Source organism: Malurus melanocephalus, unplaced genomic scaffold, assembly GCF_030028575.1.
Source record: "Malurus melanocephalus ecotype Western Australia unplaced genomic scaffold, MMel_1.1 scaffold_117, whole genome shotgun sequence".
Taxonomy (NCBI): Eukaryota; Metazoa; Chordata; class Aves; order Passeriformes; family Maluridae; genus Malurus; species Malurus melanocephalus.
The window spans coordinates 143,240-165,209 of record NW_026623349.1 but is presented as its reverse complement, the minus strand read 5'-3'; the positions used below and the strand labels follow the sequence as shown (position 1 = coordinate 165,209).

The following is a 21,970-nucleotide window of genomic DNA, read 5'->3' as shown; positions in this document are numbered from 1 at the left end:
CACAATTTAGGGTATTCTGCCATTGTGCATTTGGGGACTTGTTTTAATCTGAATTTTTACAAGGCTAATAATTACCTAGGTTTTGTAATTCTGAAGTTAAAGGACACACTTTGCATACTGCTCAGCAGAAGTTCAAAGCATCCTTAAACTCTGATTGCAACTACATCCAACTGGCATGSAGACATCAGCATTGATAGGCAACTATGTCCTTCAAAAAACTTTCCATCTAAATTCTACTTACGACATCATATAGGAGGGAAAATAAACAAAGAGTGCTTTATGTATTTAAATTACTAAATAATAGCCAGTCTCTTACTAGAAAATGAAGATTTTAAACATTATTAATTACTAATACTAAAATACCACCTGATTATAAAGTCTGGCTTTTGACATAACTTTCAATTTTATAAATTACAAAAAAAAGGGAAAAAAAAATCAAGTCCAAATCTCTTACCTGAAACAAMACATACATAGTTCAAGTATTCCTTCTTTTAATTCAACCAGTTTATACTGTACATCTACAGTACTCAGTAATTAATTGAACTTAAATTTTGGTTTCCTTTTGACTTAAAAAAATTAAGAAAATATGTGATTAAAAAGCATCTAACTGCTTGAATAGACTTCTGGATGAGAAGATATTTTGTTACACTTGATGACTTGATGCTTACTATAAAATAAATTATATGYATTGTTGCCTGCCAGAAATTTAAATGAGTATGATGGAGGCTAAAATGACGAAAAGAAAGCTTAAAAACTAAGCTGGCACACTTTGACAGCATAGTGAGTTTACATGAGATTAACCTAGATACATTCAACCTCAACCCAAGTGAAACCAACCTATACTGGTCTCATAGGTAAGCCAACCATTAAAAAAAAATAAGGAGCTGGTAAACTACAGATTTCCCTAGTCAATATTACTTTTCGACCAAAACTGAGGCAGCCTCCCATAGATCTGTGAAAAACGAAAGAAGAGCCCATATAATTCYCTTGCTGATTTACACTCTGAGAGCAACTCTTAGTTCACTGTTTYCTTTTCACAGTTGCCCTGGAACAGGGGATGAAACATGGGAAGATTAAGACACATCCTACAATAATTACAGCAGTTGCAAAAGATAATCATATCAAAAGACCAAACACACAGCCACAGAAAATTTACTGGTGGATTTTATCCTCACAGTTTTCCAGCAACTGGGATCTCCATAGAAAACACACCATCATGCACTGAAAAGCATTATCAGGATACAAACAAAGGCATTTGATCTTACAGGATACAAACAAAGGCATGAAAGAACATCTAATACTCAAATAACCAACCAATTAATACAGCCACAGAAATAGAATTAAAAAGTCACAGCTTGAAAACCATTACCACCTATCTGCAGGACTTCTTTAGGGATGTTAATGTTGTAGTTCAACAAAGGGAATAAAATTTTTCTGCAAAACCTTTMGTTTGGAAGTCACTTTATTAAGAAAAATAGAAGAAAAGAAAAACAAAASAAAYGCCAACAAAAAAGGGGAAAAAAACCTGAAGGAATAAACAAAAAGAAGAACCAACCAGTCATAATTCGAAAGTTTTATGGTCAATCAGATTATACTTCTTTCCTGCCAATCTCACAACAAAAAAAATAAAAAGAAATGGAAACAAGGACCAAAACAGAATGTTTTTCTCCTAACACAGTGCAGTCTCAATCATCCAAAGTACAGTCATTTTATAAATACCTTGTTATGAATGGGGCCAGATGGAAACAAGAAAGCCCTACTATCACAGCCAGAAATATTACTTTTAGAGCTTGTTGTAAAATTTTAYTGAAACATATCAGAAAATGTTGATTAGCTAACACTGAGCTTTTTGTGGAAGTAAATGCATTCTCAAGCATGTACGCTCACACACATATACTGACAAATAGAGCCACCAAGAAATCCCCCAGCATTTATAGTATTAGTTTGGGATTCAAGACATTTGAGCTCAAAACTCAAACCAGGAGGGTCCTACTGAGAAGATAATCCCACAGCCCACAAAAATAACAGAAAAAAACACTGGAATTCCTTACCAAAACTGAATTCCTCATGTATCCCTTGTGGTTTAGGACCACAAGTACAGCCATGAGATTTTCTTCAGTCGTTCTTCCCTCACATTAGCATTCTCTTGGTCACCTCCAGCTTAGGAGTGTTTATGAGGAGATTATTTTCCCYTGGAGACTATACTTCCTGCACTGAGTGGTCAGCCATGCCAGCTTTCAGCACCAACAGACATTCATCTAAGGCAATAGGTACTGTGGTTTGGACATGATGCAGTAGTATAATGTTTTTCCTTCTCCATTTATAAGTATGAAAGACTGAATTGAACAAAATTAGTTCCTCCTTCTGTGAGGGTGGCCTGGTCTCAGACACATGCCTGAATGAGCTATTTCTCCAAATTAGAAATTACATGAAACCCACTTGAGAGTCAGCATCCGCTATAGCCAGCACTATCTTAAAGAATATCTTCAGAACTAGTGCCAAGCAAAATGAAAAACTGCTGAATCTAAAATGCCAGTAGTCCACAGAGTGCTCAGGTGGCTCTAAGAAGAGGAAGTGGTGGGAATGTACAAGCAGACATCTTCAGGTCTCTTGATGTAAAAAATATTTAAGCATTGAAGTGAAGGATTCCATTTTGAGCAAGTAAAGTTCTCTGAATTAGCTTGCTTGCTACTTTGAGATACAACAAAAAAACCCTGTAGTAAAACTTCATTCTCAAGTGAACTTCAGAGACTACAATCAACTTCTGGAAAAAGTGCTTTTGCAGCTTCATAAAAGGCTAAAGGACCACAAAAAAAAGAGAGAAGTAGAGGAAATCAAGAATGTATTTCTGGGATTATTGTGAAAAGGAGCCAAAAGCAGACACAGACAGCTTTCATCTCTAATGAAAAATATAGGTAAAGCTACTTTCTATAATGCAATATATAGGCAGCTCAGAAAAACTTACGGTCTAAAGACTTGCACATTCCAAACAAAAACTTAGAAGTGAAGTATGTATAATTTTAAACACCCGTAGTCACCAACATACTCAAAAACTATGACTAAAAGGGAAACGTCTCCATTGTAAAAATACATCTGTAAGGTATGAAAAGGCTTTTCAAAAAGCAGACATTTGTTCCTTTGCAGAGGTGGTCTATGTTTAAACCAATGGTTGCTTCCCAAATTTTCCTTTCAGAGGGAAAGTGCTGACATTACACACAAGTATGTGTGTAATGTACAATGAACTATGTGTTTTACAGACAAAYTCATTCTGCCTGTGCTTGGAGCTGTCTAGAAGACAAAGCCAAAACAGAAGATGTATGCTGTGCTTGACTTAATAAGCCCTTAATGGTGAAAACGAAACTGCCCKTTTCTGTATTTCCCCAAAAAGAAGCATAAAGCAGAAGAGACATAATGATACCTTTTTTCCTTTTTTCTTTTTCTATTTTTTTTGGGTAGTTGCAATTAGAGTAAAAGACTGACAAAAGTTATTTTAAGAGGCTCACCAAGAAGCTCAGAATTAGTTTTCTGCTTAAATGAGTTCCCAAGTAATTTATAAAAGCATGAACATCCCAGTTCATGAAAAACGTATAACTGTTGGTGACACAGCACAAGGTGTGTCTCCTCCTTCCCAACAGATTTCCGCTACCCAATTTATTTTCTCTTCTATATTCTCACCCACACATATATCCACCACCAGTAAGGGCATTTTTTTTTCATATGCTTTTTTCCTATGTTACCAATCCACTGCTTTAATTTTGATTTTATGTGCATTTTTAATCATTAAGGATGAAGAGATRGGGAAAAATACATGTTCAGAATTCAATAAAAACAAACACAATCATAACTTAGTAGAAYTTCAGACTAATTATAAAAACAAAAATATCAGAAAAATCTCCTATATGAGCATATATAATAGGATATTCTGATACATACTGAAAGAAACTTCTGTTGAAAGTAACTTGAATCACTAGATTTTTTTACATTTTGAGACACCACCAAAATGTAATCAATAAAAAAAAATAGGAATGGAAATCATGATGCACATAAACACTCACTGCGTTTAAAAGCTACTGGTCCTAAGCCAAGATTCCATAACTAAACCATGAAATTAATTAGATCCAAAAGTGAATTTAATATTTCTGAGAGCCATAAATTATCTATAACATGGATAGCGTTTTCATCCCAAAATTTTACTTCAGTTAAAAAGAAATATTGTGTTTTTATGGAAAAATATCATCATATATAACAATATATATTTTCCTAATTTCTATAGAATAATGCTTATGGCACTGCTGCYGAAATATCATTACACATTCTTACCATATCCTATAACAAAAGGATTCCAACAGAGCCTTCCTAGAAGCTGTCCAATTAGAGGGAACTGCTGAATTGCTACAATTGAACCCTGCTAAAACACAAAAACAAAAAGATAGTAAGATATTGCACATCAAAAGTGGGTTAAGAGAACAGTTAATGATACACTTTGTTGCAAATTACAAAACCAATGATTTTACTGAAAAATGCTCTGAAATCAAAACACTTACAGGTATGTAAAAAAAATCAGAACTACCTGAAATTTGCCATAATGTCATAATTCAAGTAAGTTAAAGCTTAGATAAGTTATTTCCTTACCTAATACTTAACTAGAAAATATACCCACATCAGCCTCACATCACATTGTCTCACATCAGCAACTAGATCAGTATTAGTAATTAGCAAGTATAAGATTTCATTGTATTAAAAGCCTAATTAATACATTTTTTGTTGGTCCTCATTGCTATAATACATCTCAGTTTCTGAAGAAATTAATACCCCCTATGGCATAAAACTACCATTGTTACATTTGCTTGCTTTCTTGAAATTAACTCACTTAACGACCAGCCAGTAACAAAGTGACATTCAACTTCTAACCAAATAGAAAGCAGTTTCATTATAAAAGTAGTAAACAAAYATACAATCCTGAGTAATCAGTCTTACTTTTCCATTTTTGTAGTTTTACTATTTAATAAATGAAGACTTTGAAAAATAGTGCAGTGCTGAGATAACATGCAAGTAGCAGGAATGATAACCATCTACAGCTACCACAATAAATTCCTTACATTTGTCTCATGTTTGGGGCTAGACCTAGACTTTCTGGGGCCATATTCACCAGGTCCATTTCAGGCCATGCCCAGGACTACTTGAAGTAGCAGTATTTTTTTTTTTGCCTTAGGAAAAAGAAATACAAAAAAGGGAAGAAATGCCACTCTCCAAGACCTTTTTATTTAAACTTTAAATTCAGAAACAAATTTCACTCTGAAGACTTCCATGAGAAGCAAGCATTATGCCCTAATGCAGCACTTCTAAAGCTCATTATACTGAATATATACACTGAAAAAGCCATGCTCAGAAAAGCATGTAAGCAACTGAACACAACTACATTTACTCAAATGAGTGCAGACAAAGCTGAAATCACTAAAAATAGAACAGGCAGCACCTTATGCCAGTGGTCTGACCATGCTGCTAGAATTCACTGTGTGTGCCATAACACCGGGGTTAACATGTCAGCAGATCCTCTGAGATTTAAAGGATCAGTTACAGTTTTGCATGTCATGGCCTTTAACTCTTCCAATTTATGACCTGACAACCAGAATCAAATTCTTATTTATTTAAAGAGTTTTGTTAAGAGGCTACAGCATTGGCTGGGAAATCTCACGTGATATCCACCAATCAAGAAGAAAAACTCCTTTCACTATAAATCAGGGAAACAGGAAGCACACTCCTGTTTGCATTACCTGTGACTGCTTCCCCAATTTGCCCCTCTGATCCAGCAATTCATTAGGTCAACAAGACAAACCTCTTTGCTACTGTTAGCTKCTAGTTTTGTCAAAACATGGTGCACACTGTTTCAGAGGGAATCTTCAAAACAGGTCACTCTTCCTTCTAAAGTCACTTACCAAATGTTTTAAAGTTTCATAAAGCTGATGTAGAAACTCCTGGAGCTGCGGCAAGTGAAGGCAYACATCTTTCTGGGATTCCAGTGTAGTGGCTTGACCCCATTCAACAGCTTTATCCAGCCAATATTCAAAGTTCAGTTTGGGCACTGTAGTGTCCTGAGCCATACCACAGTCCTGAAAAAAGATTTTAAGTCCACATCAGACAGCAGTAAACACTGTTTTCAAKCCAAGAATGAATACACAAAGAGGGATTTCTGCTACGTTTTTTGCATACACACRTGAAAGAGGGTGCAGGGAGTGTTTGTGCTTACTTCTCATATCTCATAAGGCTAGCAATTTGATGTGTAATATTATGAGGGTAAACTAACAACCCCATTATGACAAAGTAGAAAAGGGGGCACAGTAATCAGTAAATTATCCCAGAATAAATATAACCCCCAGCTGTGTTTCAGGCTTTTTTAATCTAAATTTGCTTCCACCAATATTTCACTCAGAATTTTAAGAATAATTTGAGTGTGCATGAGTTTTGAATGTTATGAATGACAAAAAAATAAAAATGTTTGTTCCAGGATAAATGAAAGCATTAAAATAAAGCTCAACTAAAACAAAAGGCACTAGGAGAACTTTGCTCATTGTAATTTCTATATTTGTAATGGAGCATTAGCTTTAAGTGCAAAAAGAGTATTGTCCTTAAGAGAAACTAGTAAATTTAATACTTCAGTTCTGCTTTATCTTTGTATACTATACAAACAGGAGGGGAAAATACAATCATATGCAGATTTAAATATAACTCAGTTCTGAATGAAAGCTGTATAATAAATTATCTAYATCCCATGGCACACTTCACTCTAAAAAACTGGTCTTTGAGAGGTAAGTACTATCACCAAGCCAGAACATTAAAATCTAACCAAACTGCCCCAGTAAAAGATACCAAAAAACAACCCACATTTTTTTCTGCTTTACTACTATATTTTTCTTTGACAGAAGAACAAAGAATAGCACAGCAGGCAGTACAACAACCTTTAAATCTCTCTGAAAGAAACACCTCTTAGGCTGAAAGAGCAAATGAGTTCTCGCAGCCATTCAATCATTGTTCTTTCTGTCAAAACTGCAAAGACAACTGTCAATTAACAGAATGTGGTAGCAGTTTTCAGAAATGAACTGTTGCCCACTTGGACACAAATTCAGACACTCAGAGATGTCAGTGTGAAATCAATGAATATGTATGTTTTGTAAGATATAACCCAAAAAAGTAGACCAGAACCTCCACTGCAGCCCTGCAAACCAAGCTTGCTTTATACAGCTCACACTTACAAACACAGCATTGGTATAGCATGCTAATGTGAGTCAGATAAAAATTGGAAGATCATTAATAAACTTGTTTCATTTCTATGAGTAATAAATAAATAAATACTCCATAGTGAATCACAACTACTATTTGAAATTGGATCCTGTCCAAACACCAAGAAAAAGGGGGGTTAAGCTGTCGGATCGCAAGAGTACAATATTTATTTGCCCCAAACTTGTGCAAAGAGAAGTAAGCAAGGCCACTGCTCTTGTGCTCTTTATTTCACTGATTTCTGTCTGCAACTGTTGCTGTCAGCAGAGCTCCTAATGAATCTACACAGGGCCAAGGTCTTACGGATCTTCTCTAAGTATCAAAAGAGGCTAGGAGACACCTCATCATGTTAGCTGGCTGAAGCAACGCAGGTCCCAGTGACAACACTTTTATCAATCACCACAGGGACACAAGAAAGACTTYTAGAACAAGTTAAAAGCCAGGAAATGAACTAACGCATTTAATGAAATTAATGATTATAATTGATGTTCCCAGATAAGATTAATCTTCCCAAATTACTGAGAAATCATCCCCTAACAAAATGGCTCCTAAAACTTTTCCGAAAGGAAGAAAAAAAGAAAGACCAGTAAAAAAGAGGAACCACAAAAACTCCAGGACATTGGAGCCAGTCATGAGTTGATTAAGTATTAACTGAGGATCCAAGTRAAGCAATTCAAGAAGGCTAATCTAATATATTAAGTACCTATTTCTATTACTCCAGTATGCAGAATGGCACAGCCCATCATTATTCCTTTTCCAGGAGTCTGATATCCCAGCTCCACAATAAGAAAAGTGTTTTATCTCTCTCCTTTWTTACCAGCTAAATAAACTGGATTGCTGGTCCAGTGAGACTACTCCTTATCAATTACTTAACTGATCCGGAGCCATTGCCATATAAAGAAGACTAAGTTTCACATTCTTATTTTTTTTAACTGCAGTTACTATTACTACTATTAAAAAATAATATAAAAAAGAACATCAGTACAAATCACAAGTGAAAGCAAATCTTAAAATGTATCTATTCTCTATGCTGATAACTGCAACAGTACTGTTTCTGATAGCTAATTCCCTTAAAATAACTGTCCTGAGTATCCTGGACATGAGCAAAGTATTCTCCCATCAACAGACTTGCAATAATCACAAAGAAGACAAAGTCGCTCTATGTTCAGTGCTATTCAAAGCCCTCACCTTGTTGAATGAAAGCACAAGCAAACAACTGGGACCAAAAAAACGCCAACTATACACTSCAGAATTCAGAGCCTATCCTCAGAAGGATCAGTCCTGGACTCGATCCTTTTGCATAATTTTCTGACGAAAGTGAAATACCACTCTGTTTCTAAAGCACAGTTCAGAAATTTTAGCTGCAGTTTAATGTTCAATTTGTGGATACAATTATGGGTAAAAAAATGGAGGAGCCAGTTTTATGTCCATTTCCAAACTGGATTAAAGGACAAATATAYGTGTTTTTCTAAAACTGCTTAAAATCCTAATATATCAGCAATTAGAACCAAATGATCCCTTTAATTCAGAGAAGAGGTAATCCGCAAAGCATGTTTGAAATACATCATTTACAGCGRCATGTAAAGATCATTGCACTTTTTAGCGGGGGAGGATGAAGGGTTGTGCACTTTTGTAAWGCTTTGGACAATAACTACTCTTGTCGATTCCATGGTAGCAGAATCCCATGCAACAACTATTACACAATCATAGAATCCTGAGTTGAAAGGGACCCATAAGGATCATCAAGTCCACCTTTTAAGGGAATGGCCCATGTGGGTATAGAACCTGCGACCTCAGTGTTATGAGCACTGTGCTCCAACCCACTGAATTCATCTCAGGGTTCAATGGAGTTTTTCAAGAATTATAATCACAGAAGTGCTTAAGGCATTGCTGTTACCTGCTTTGGAATACCACACATGCACATTTTTAGAAAATTATCCTAAGATAAACAGAGGAATATAATAAAGTGGCATTTCTAGGAATTGCTGCACTATTCATTTAGGCCACTGGCCCTTGTTTGGCATTTACTATGTGTTTCAATTCATCCTTGATCAAGAATTAATTGATTAATTTAATATGCATTAAGATTTTCTGTACCACAAAACTACTTATTCCATACTATTTCTAAAAATGTTCTATTTCCAATAGCATGATTTTTAAGCTGTACTTGTTTGCTTTCATTGGAAGTTTCCAATGAAAGGCCTATTTTACAGATTGTTTACTTCACCTATAACATCTGGTCCTGAAAAGAGCAATTTGATTAATAAAGCTTGAACTCGTCTTCACCTTGACATTACTGGAAAGCACACAGTAAAGGTACTGAATATATAAATAACCTGATTAAAAGAAAACATACCAGACACACAGATTCAATCTCAAAAACCAGCATAGGATATAGGATAAGGTTTATTAGCCAGATAAATAGAAAACTGTTAGGTAATCAAATGTGGTTTAAACATTGAGATCCCGGTAAGATATAAAACATATTATCATAGACAATAAATACTTGACTAATAATTTTATTTACCATACTGACAAGTATATTACTAAAGTCTATTTCAGATAAACTTCCATTCTTTTTCATTAGTAATGACTCCTTTTCAGCTGCCAAAAATCAAAAACTGCTTCTTATTTAAGACTGCATACTCCACAACTTGGCAAAATCAGAAGTTAAATTTATTGTGACTCACCTAAAAACATCTTTTACTTCTAGAAAGAATGGGGAAGGAATCTAGTCTTTAGTCCTCTTCGCTGAGAACYGTCAGTCAAATCCTCTTGGCCTTATACTTTCAAGTGCATGGAACCTTGGGGAGCTCAGGCATGAGGGTACTCCTTACACCTTTCTGGAGTTAAGGGCAGCACGTAATTTTAGTCTGTCAAGTGAGCTATCCAGATCAATACAGGAAACATACCACTTCAGTCACTAACTTTTATTACCATATCTTGAGGCAAAGTCCCCAAATCTGACTTCAGTAGGTTGAAAAAAATTACTATTAAACTTTCATGATTTAATTTCTCTTCACTCTTGTAAATTCAGCTGCTAAATTTAAATAAAACTCTTCAAGTAGAAGGATCCTTGAGATACCATTAAGGTACAATGTTGCCTTATGTCACAGCACTCCAAGTAAACATGACTAAAACTTGCATTCAAGGTATAAAGCTCTCACTTTTCCCTGAATCAGTGATAAATAGCTCCACACCCTAAAAAGACATTTTACTTTACACTCCTCCTCCTCCTCCTCTCTTAAATGCTACCCAMCAGCAGCCTTTGCTTATGAGGAAAAACACAAAATAAGAGAACAGTTAAAATTACATAGGGTCCAAAGGCCCCAACCAGAACGGGTCACCATAAAGCTAACAAAATCCATATACATTCCAAATTTCAAACTATTTTAAAGGAATTTTAATACTTAAAAAAGCAGTAGAACACTCCTTTTGTGCACATTTATTACTTTAGTAGATATTAGGAGACTAATATTAGGAATTGGAAGACTAGATAGTAGGTAAGTACTCCAGTACATTATATAAACAAAAAATACCATCATTTTACTCCTTACTCACCTTAACTCATTTGTGATACAGCACAGTTGATACAGTAATAGAACAGAAGAGTATTAACTAACAGTTTTGATGTTTCTAAGATTATTATAATCATGACACAAATTTATTAGCTAATGGATATTCTGGGAAATGCCAAGAGAAAAAAAAAAGCAGTAATTATCCTGAACATTGTTAATATTTTCCCATGTATTATTTCTCCACAAAGAATATCTATCAGGTTCTTTTACCTTGTTCTCAAGTATATTTTTCATCTTCACTTTGATAAGTTTCTTTTTGCTTGCCAAGAACAGAAGAAAATTCAATATCTACATAGATAGTAAAAGCAAACAAAATTTATTTTCTACTTTAAAGAAAAACTGGTTTTAACACCCTCAAAAAAATTTAATAGTTTATTAGGAAAAAAGGAAATTTTTTAGAAACTTCAGAAAGGCTCAAAGTAGTAAAGACTACGTGAAAATTAAAAACATACATTATTTATTCCTGTCATCTTATTTTTCACAGTATCCCTTGTTGAGAAATTGGCTTCATGGGCTGGTTTATAGGTTGGTATTAAGTCTAGTCTACACACACTGGTAGTCCAGCACTCAAGAATAATCAAGAGAATGATTTACATCTTCATTTTAGACTGGTGTGCTTACAACCAGTGTTGATTAGTGCTCATTTTTTATTTAGTAACTTTTCAGACAAAAACAAGTATGCCTACTTCTCTTTGTGTCTACATCCAGAGACATTTTACAACAAGAAAGAAAAACTGCTATAGAAAACTGCCTATCTGTGTGCAGACTTTCCAAATTAAAACAAACTGCATGCCACTGTATCTTTCCCTGGAAATAAAMTCAAAGGACCCAGTTCTGCCAAAAATGAGAAATCAACATTGGCTAAGCAACCTGTAAAATGTCACAAACTAAATAGCTGTCAAGAACATGGCTGACATTATCATTCAATATTTTGACTAAAAATTCTCTTGGAGAAAATAATTACCTCCTCTATTTTGCTCCTCTATATTTATTTCCTCTATTTACTCTGATAAATGGTAATTTACCAGAGTTGCCTTCTAAATGACATTATCAGGTGCCACCAGAAAAAGAGCTCAGTTTTCATCTTCAAGTGACTGTGTCCCCTAACAGGGGACAGGACTACTTTTGTGGACAGCATATAAATTAAACTTCTTCCACACRTTTAATTTTGCAAACTGCAAAATTATGTTTCCTGTTATATTTTGTTGCTCTGCAGTTTTAGAGAAAACTTGATGCCCTGAGGAAGAACGCTTTGCTGCRATTCATACAAGATCTCCCTTTCTAGGACACACTGAAAACATTACATCTCCCGGTGAAAAGACTGCATAATCATGATAAAGCTTTCTCCTTCCAGAGGGTACCTGGGCASTGGAACAGCTTCCCAGGGAAGCAGTCATGGCATCAAGGCTGACAGAGTTCAAGAGAATTTGGACAAGGTTCTCAGGCACATGGTGTGACTCCTGGGGTGTCCTGTGCAGGACCAGTAGCTGGACTCAGTGATCCTTGTGGGTCCCTTCCAACTCAGTATATTCTGTGATTCCCATTTATCAGCTTTCAGGAGCCCAAAAATATTATTTTTTTGCCTCATACAAAAATTGATTTTAAAACTTTCTGGTTCCAATAGCTTATCTTGCAGCAGCAGTTCTTCCCACTTACTTACCACTTCAAGATGCTTAACACTAAAGTATAAAACCTTGAAACAGAAAAGCAGAAATAAGATCTCAGCACATCCATCTAATTCTTATCTTCTGCCCATAAGAACAGTGAAAGCAGTAGTGGTATCACCGAATTTTACAGATGTTATTTGTTACCTTTCTATAATGAATCTTAGCAGGGCAAGAAGGCAATCTTTCAAATACAAAATAATGTATGGATCTGTAAGAACAGATTGAATAAAAAATTCAAGTATCACAAGTCACTGGAAGCAACTCCAGCAATGAATGCAACAAAGAAATTAATAAGACTCCAACAACACAAGTATTATTTTTTAAAGTTACATTTAAGAGGAGAAAACACGCAACAAAATACAGTATCTTTACATCTCTGGCAGAAGGCTCCACACAATTCAGCAAAGTACCAAAACATACAATGTCCTAGTTTAAAAAGAAAAATTCAGCAAAGTACCAAAACATACAATGTCCTAGTTTAAAAAGAAAAATTCAGCAAAGTACCAAAACATACAATGTCCTAGTTTAAGAATTTCAATGTCAGCAGTAGCTAGAACAAAATCCAGCAAGACCCACATAAAGCTGTCCATATCAGCAGACAGAGAATCAGATGGAAATTTGTTTCAAGGCTATAAAGTAAATCCCATATTTGACCAGTGCACACTGATGTTAAGCAGATCAACATGACCTTCCAAAACAAAAGCCAGACTTGAAGGAAACAGGGGGCTGCTAGCTCACCCTTTAACTCCTTGCTTGCTCTTCTGATTTGCTTTCCTCTTAACAGTGATCTACCACAGAGGTAACAACAATACACCACAAAATACAGCAGAAGCTAAAATTTACATCCTGGCCATGGTGAACAGAAGCACAAACTGACCACATCCATAATCTTCTAGAAATGGAGGAGGGGGGATGTGAAGCACACCCCCTTTCAATATATTTCTTCAGTAAGGTTTACATATTTTGTCTTGCAATCCAAATAACAAACCTTACAAGACTATTTGGTAACACGCAGACCACTGTAACATGGCAATCTCTCCTAGCGCTTGAGGAATAAAGTTTTTGGGGGGATAGTTGTAATGAAAATAAATGTTCAAATATCATTGTATTTAGTTTGCTGGACAGAGTCTTTTCTTTCAGCTGAGCTCATTTTCAGCTGACTTCTGTGACAAAAGCAGAAATAAAGATGACACAAGGAAAATTGCAGCTAAAACAATTATGCAAATTATGCAAAGAATAAAGGCAACTCTGGAAAGAGACATTAGGTCTGCTTGAGCCTTCGAACTACAGAAGTCAGAACTCTGGTATCTGGAAACATAAAAATAAGAGTAAAATATTTTTACAACACTTTGCAGCAAGTCTGATGATTGCTAACATCATTATAGCTTCACTAACAGTTACAGTAACATCACACATCAGTTGTGCATGGGTTTTTCATAACAGTAGTCTAAATACTACATAAATTAGATCTTACTTTTCAGGTTACAAGAAAAGGAATGAAATGCTGGTTCTGTTTACATTAATGGCAAAATCCTTGCTAGTCTCAATGGAGCCTAATTTTTTAATTGAACTTTCATGACAGTGAGAAGCTCATCCACAAAAGAGCTTACCAAGTAACTGCTGTAGAGAAAGGAGACCTTTTAGCAATAATGGCAAATTCTTGCTAGATTAAATCTAATGATTGTACCCATTCTCCTATACCAAACCTGCTAGCTAATGTATCACTYCCTATCTCATGGGTTATCTGACGCACTACAGTTATCTGGGTTATCTGACTATACAGTTTTTATTACCAATTCTAGCAAATATGCTCTTACAAAGTTCCATGTAAGCCAAAGCAAAGTGAATGAATTACAGTTAGCTAGACAATGAGCAATTTTTGTACCATATAAAAATTCTACTTTTTCAGTTAAACTTTTACGTGTGGTTACCACTGTCTCCCACAGCTTAAACCCAATATTAGAGATTCTGTCATTTCAGACATCTAAAAGGTTTTCTTCAACCTCTTCTCTACAGAAAAAAATATCTGGGGATGCTGGTTGGCAGCAGCTCAGTGTGGGTCAGCGCTGTGTGCCCGGGCAGCCAGGAGGGCAAACCCCATCCCGGGCTGCATCAGACACAGCAGCACCAGCCCCACAAAAGACGGGATCATCCCGCTGGATTCAGCCRWGGGGCGGCCTCACCCCGAGTCCTGTGTGCTGGGCTGGGCCCCACAGTTTGGGAAGGACGGGAAGATCCTTGAATGATCCAGAGGAGGGGAACAGAGCTGCTGGAAGGGCTGGAAGGAGCTSCTGTSAGGAGYGGCTGAGGGCTCTGGGTTTGTCCAGTTTGGAGAGGAGGAGGCGGAGGGGACACCTCAATGTTCAAAGATTCCTGAGGAGGGGATCTGGAGAGGGAAGCACTAATCCCTTCCCAGGATTTCCTGAAATCCGGTTACACAATATGTGCAAATGGCTCAGCTGCATCAGGGGAGGTTCAGACTGGACACTGGGAAASCTTTCTTTACCAGGAAAGTGGTAAGCAACAGGCTGCCTACTAATGTGGTTTTTGYTCTATGCCTGTCAAGTGCGTTAAAAAGAGGCATTTGGACAAACCACTTAATACCAAATTTAACATTTGTTTAGCTGCGAATTGGTCAGGCAGTTGGACTAGATGATTTTTGTCCCAACRAAATAGTCTATTCTATTCCATTCTGATCTGAACTTAAATCAAACTAATCACCCACGTTTCCCTCTTCATAGAACCTCCTCTTCTATCAACCTATATTTGTATACTGCTTGAGTGCAATACAGAGAAACTTATTTCCTTAAAATTCAGCTTCTCTGGAAAAAAAAAACAAACCCTTAGCTAGAAATTAATTCAAAGTTTCACAATGAAATAAACAGCATTTATTTTGTGCCAGGTACATACTTTGGGCTATCAGTGAGGGGGATGTTGCATACACACCAATCTTTGGCACGTCCTTTTTTAGAAATTTGAGTTCTGCAATTAACAGATATACAGTACTTCCCTCATGTCAAGCAAAAGCAAAAACATATACATAAACTGTATACAAACTGTACACAGCAAGTTAGGACATTAATCCTCTCTTTAGAGGAGTCACATATGACCTGTAATATACTAGAAAATGTGTATTCCTTTCTATTAGCATATCAAGGAATAGTATTCACTTCTACCTGTACATACTAAAATTACATGGAGACAGGGAGAAAGCCTAAAAAAGTTTCTTCCAGAATATAGTCTTCGTCCAGCTGTGGGGGTTGGGAGGGAAAGCAACAGGGACACAACGTATTTAGATGAAGAGAAGAATGACTACTAGCCTTTCTTTCTTCGATTAAATTATGAATGAATACTAAGGGGCTTCTAGCCTTTCTTTCTTCGATTAAATTATGAATGAATACTAAGGGGCTTCATATTTCCAACAATACTTCTTTAATAGTCATGCAACAGCCAAATTCAAGCTTTCTGCCTGGCTTACACAGGTATATGAAAAGAAGATACATGTGCCAAACTCTTTATCTCAAGTATTTGAACACAAGGTAAAATATTGACTGTGGTACTGATATCCAGAGATATTCATACAGTCCAGAGCTGTAATTCTTATCTACGTAAATCCTTTCTCTTCATTTCCATAAGATCCTCTAATATCTGTCTGGTATTGAAGAACATACCGTTCACTGAAATCCCTGAGTTCTACATGGTTAAAGCATTTCTCCATAAGCATAAAGAAACAGGCACAAACAGAAAACAATCTGTTCAAAGTCACTGAAGAAACAAATGACAAAAAGAGATAAAACACACAAATTTCATATGCTCTAGCCTATTAGGAAACACTTTTTCAAGGATTTCCTCAAAAATAATAAATTATTCAACTTAAGCTCCTCAATCTTACATGACATTACATGATAGTTCATGCAATGATGAAGATCAATATGCCACGGAAAAGCAAATGACCACACATCACGGAAAAGCATTTTCTTTTCAGCTTATATTACACATATTTACCTTTACATGAACTCCAGTGACAGCTTAAGCATAAATAAAATTAGTAAGTGTAAGTAAAAATCTGTCAGAAGTGCTCACAGAGTCCACAGTAAAAGCAAGCTTGCGAATGAAAGAACGCACTTCTCTAGCATAAAAGAAAAGAATCTCATACTTCCCCCCCCACTTTCGCTCTGAGTACTCACACTCAGAAATAGCCACAGAATAAAATCTTCAGAATAAAGATGTATTTATGGCACTAAGTACACCTGACAGAAAAAAAAAGTATTCTTCACAAGAATAAAAATAACTTCATGACATTCACATCAACATTTACACCTTTTTGTTGTATATTATCTTAGCACACTCCCACAGATACTTGTCCCTGGAGTCCATTGACAAGGTTTCATGCTATTCATAGGCATTAAATCAGGCTATTCATTCTTTACAAACAAGAGATAAGTTTCTCAGAAACATCTAGAGCAAAGACTTTCTGTGATTCACTCAGTCAAACTCATACTGCAGAAACAATTAGCTACGTGGGCATTTAGACTGATGACAGGGAACTGACATGCAAATCAATGAGACAATGATTTGTGGAATTTTCAGCCAATTATTGTGCTATTTTATGAGCATTTACTTTTTAATGTGCTGATAGTGGACCCTCTGACTTATCAATAATGTTTGTGTTACATCTGTTCATGAAAATCTCACAATTTTGCCCTCGACATAGTTGTATTTTGCTGGTATCTTATGGGAAGGGAGTTCCTTATGAATGTGGTGAGTTGATGGTAGATGAGAACATCTAACACAGAGCATAGAAAAAAAAGTATTAGCTAGAGTTGGCCTATTCTCCTTGGACACTCATATATGTCAATTTAGTTGAGCACTGTGATACTTTATTACAGTCCTGTTTGGAATACTTCAATACTGTCACATAATTAATCAAGATTTATAAAATACACATGCCCAATTAATCTGCTACTAGGGAGGAAGGACAGCCATGCAATTTGACTTCAGCAGTCATAAGCTTAAGAGTCCAATTCTCATTTCTGAGACACCTCACAGATGACACTAAAGAAGTTAGTTAAGGCTCATTCTACTTAACCTCTGAAGAAGCCTGATTAGTACTGCTCTGATTTTAAACAATGGTACATGTACTTCATACTTATTTATTTAAAAAAAATAATCTAACTAAAACCAAATATCTAGTAACATCAGATATACTCCATTTATATATTTTTTTTTATTTATTCCTTTCCAAGATCTGCAAATTTCCTTATGCTGCAGCAGCCTCGTGGGCTTTATTTTGCATGATAACAGTAAATGTGTCACAGATTACACTTGAGCATGTCATCTATCTTTAGACTGTGTCCAGTAATACCTTCACAACTCATCACTAGTAAAATTATGAAACTGTAATTCATGGCATTGCTTAGAAATATAATTTCTATAGAAAACTAAAAACACATGCAGAAGTACTAAGTCACAACCCTGAAACCATATGTAAGGCTGACAGTTAAAAAAATAACAGAAACCTCTCACAACTAGCTTCTGATCTGGGTCTGCCCTTTACCATTATAGAGTAAAAGCAATCTTGAATAAATTCTAAACAAGTTGTATCTAAAAGTTCCCAAATTCAGAAGACCAAATTATAATTGTTAATATAAATAATCTAGATTTCTCTTTATTMATTTATTATTTAAGTTTAATGAGTTTATGATTAATATCCTAATAAAGAGTATTTTACAGCTCCAAATCATCATGTCATTTGTCATAGCCATCTAAAATCAGTATTATCTCTATACTGAAGTGCATAACAAAGTCTCACTAAGTTTTAAATATTTGCAATACTTGCAAAGTAATTGTCCCTCACCAAGGACAGAGTACTTAACATATTGTACATTCCTGTAACTTAGCAAACAGACTAACTACATGGTCCTAAAGTGTTCTTGGGAGCTAGTGGGATTGCCATCAAGTCTCAAGCACAAAGGATTTTATAATWTCAAAGCTGCATGAAAGGAATAACAGATTTTTAATGAGTATTACCATTGTCTTCATTTTAATAAYATTAACAAAGACAATTTATTGGAGCATTAACTAAAAAATATGGTCTGGGAATACCCTTCTTGGTATAAGATGAATTGTTTAAGTTAAGATTTGATTTTTTAGAGCTGTTCTACCATTTATATATGTAGCAAAATCTTCACAACATGGCATACTTGTATGCATTGTTGAGATCACCTTGGCACAAAGTATGTTATAGTCACTAAAAATATTTTTTAGAAAATTATCTGATAATTCAAAGACTGAAGATTTTTATTTGAGAACAATCTCATACAATATGTATATCTTCCTGTAAATGCCAAAAATTATTCCACATATATCAAAGGATTCTAATACTTTCTGAATTATTGTTTCAGGAAAAACCCTTTTCACCTATCTCAGTCACTCTTCACAAGATCCTCCACCGAGATGTTTTTTGAAAGCCATCTTTGTCAAAAGCAGCATTTTCACAGTTGTAGGGCACTATACTAAAAYATGTATCTTAGGGAAAAAGAAATTGCAGTTTAAAATCACACTGAGCATCCAAGGCCGCTCCACTGATAGAACTGCGTGTAGTGCATTCAAAGGGGTATCCTTTTTTTGTTTTAACTCTTCAAAACATCACCCCAAGTCCCACCAGCATGCCTTATGAGCTTTTCACCCGTGGTATCCTGTGGTTAATTTCATGTGCACACCACCCAGTTGGCCCATATGCATGTGCTGGAATCACGGAATCACAGAATGTTAAGGAGTTGGAATAGACCTTGCAGATCATCTACTCTCAACCCTCCCTGCTATGGGCAGGGACATCTCCCACTAAACYAGGCTGCTCAAGGACAACCAGCCTGGCCTTGAGCACTGTGAGGGATGGGGCATCCAGAACTYCCTTGGGTGACCTGTTCCAGTTTCTTACCACCCTCAGAGTAAGAAATTTCTTCCTAATATCTAACCCAAAGTTTCTCCCTTTCAGTTTGAACCCATTCCCCTTTGCCTGTCACTACAGTTCCTGATGAACAGTCTGTCTCCAGTTTCCCTGTAGGCCCTCTTCAATACTGGAAGGTTGCTATGAGGTCTCCACACAACTTTCTTCTTCAAGCTGAATAGCCCCAACTTTCTCAGCCTGTCTTTGTAAGGGAGGTAGTCTGGCCCTGGAGGACTACTGCCTAACAACATGGGGAATTAACAGTCTTTCTCTTTGGCCTTGACTTCAAATTTTAGAATACCTTTAGTAATAGAATTGCCATAAAACCTTTTTCCTGCTTTCAAACTTGGTTTAAATTATCATGTTCAATTCTAAGCAGCCAAAGACACCGAGAGGCAGAATCACACAGATCTCACTTCCTGAGGAAACTAAGATAAAAAGCAGAGAAGTTATTATCAGGAGGTGGCAGCAGTGAGCAAACGGATGATGATGAATTCTTAAGACACAAATTTTCAGACTTAAAGAAGGGGAAATGCACATAAGCCCAAATAGCGGAGCAAGTAATCCATGTAACTCAGAAAAAAAAAAAAAAAAAAAAAAACAAAAAACAAAACAACCCACGGAATTAATGTAACGGGAACAGACAAGAAAGCTTTCCTTTCACAAAAAAAGGCTCAGAGAGTTTACACTAGGAGTGATGGGGGAGCGCTCTCAGATCCCTTAAGTACATATCAGAAAAAAAAGCCCAAATTCTGAAGATTCCTCTAGTTTTCAAAAGGCCATCATTAGACTCTTATATCACGGTTATTTTATCTAAAGGATTCTTCACTCTGATAGAAAGCATTATCCCATTTTAGTTATTTCAGTTATTCTCCCACATGAAAAATGACCATTTGGAAAATTTTTGAGAGTGGTGGAAGTTTARTTACCTACATTTGTGAAGCAAACTCAGAAGTTAAAATGTCAAATTCTCCCAGCACTTACGGGACATCTGTCTTCCCTAATCTTTAGTTTAAATAAAAGGCCAGCTACATTTTCTGACAGTGCTCTTTAAAAGCATACTCTACTGGAGTTCCTCCACCAGCGCAGATGTCTGCGAGTGTCAGATTGCACGGTACAAAAGATGGCAGTCTGCTGGATCAGAAACAAAGCTGTAAACTTTTTAYTCCCCCCTCCCTCTATCAACCATTTATTTATTATGGTTGCACCGATCTTGCACATAAATCACAAAATGACCTTTTATCACTCAGTTCTCTCTCTATAAGGAGGGGGAATAGCAAGACGCAGACAGCAGAGATGTTGAAGTTTCTGTTTTTCCAGAGATTTTCAATACCAAATAGTACCTATACGGGGAATACCAGGCTGGGCATGGACCTTTTAYGGGGGCATAAGTAGTGATAAGACAAGGGGGAATTATTATTAGAGTAAGTTTAAGTTAGATATCAGGAAGAAGCTTTTCACTGTCASAATGTTTAGGCACAGGCTGCCTGGAGAGACTGTGTATGTCCCATCCCTGGTAGTGCTTAAGGCCARGCTGGATGGAGCAGGCTGGCACGGAACACGGAATGACTCCGGGAATGAGGCCCGCAGGAGCTCCAGCAGCAGCCCAGGGYCCGCCCGGTGCGCAGCTCTCAGGATGCAGCGCAGGCCCGGCCCCATCGCCAGGGCCGCCTTCCTCTGCCCACCTCAAAGCCCTGGGGAGGCCGGAGAGGGCCGGGCCGACRCCTCGGTGCCCCTGTGGCTCGTTCCCCGGCGGGCTCCTCGCCGCCAGCTCCCCGSGGAGGGGGAAAGGGGAGCGAGGAGCCGCGGGTAACCCGCACTAGCGCACCCCCTTTCCGCCACGACCGCCCGCTGCCCGCGACTACCGAGGCGCGACGGGCGASAGGCTGCCGCTCCCTCCCAAAGCCTGGGCAGGTCCCGCCGGAGCCCCGTGTGCGCTCCCCGCTCCCGCCGCTGTCCCGCCCCTCCCCGCCGCTTACCGGGGGCGCAGCGCGCCGCACCATTGGAATTTTCGCGCGCTGTGGCCGCTCCACAGGAGCGCGCCTGCGCAGTGGGGCGGGGCCTGTCCGTGCTGGGCCGCGGCGGCGGCGGGGCAGGCTGTGAGGGGACGGCTGGCACTGGAACAGGGCTGACAGTGCCCACACTGTGTTCAAGAAGCGTTTGGACAATACTGTGAGCCCTATGCTGTAACTCTGCACAGGGTCAGGAACTGAGCTTCCGTGGTCCCTTCCAATCGGGATGCTCTGTTATTCTTTGATTGCGAGTCTGTGATTCAGCCTGCTCGAGCTGCACGCACTTAGCTTCCAGCCTCAAACAGGAGCTGATGAGCCAGAGCTGGCACAGAAGCTTTGTTGATCTCCAGGGACGGTGGACTCCAAGGGTCCCTAGCGACAGGAAACTGAGGCASCTCTGTTGCCTGCACACTGAAAACTGTGGGTGAGGCAGTGAGATCGGTAAAGCCATTCTGACCCTGTGTGTGCGGCTCCACAGGGAAACTCAAG

General features: G+C 37.4%; 1 protein-coding gene across 3 annotated transcripts in view; it reads right to left on the bottom strand.

The window, feature by feature from the left end:
• Positions 1-21,505, bottom strand: part of FANCC (FA complementation group C) — a 78,247-nt gene extending 56,742 nt beyond the window's left edge. For 2 of the 3 annotated variants that reach the window (XM_057369982.1, XM_057369980.1), the window contains exons 1-3: positions 21,449-21,505; positions 5,937-6,110; positions 4,321-4,408 (exon numbers count right to left, since the gene is read on the bottom strand). In XM_057369982.1, coding sequence (XP_057225965.1) covers positions 4,321-4,408; positions 5,937-6,110; positions 21,449-21,472 — 286 coding nt within the window. In that variant the 5' untranslated portion in view covers positions 21,473-21,505. The remainder of the gene's footprint in view (positions 1-4,320; positions 4,409-5,936; positions 6,111-21,448) is intronic. The other variant, XM_057369981.1, reaches the window with a different exon arrangement.
• Between the last annotated feature and the right edge of the window lie 465 nt (positions 21,506-21,970).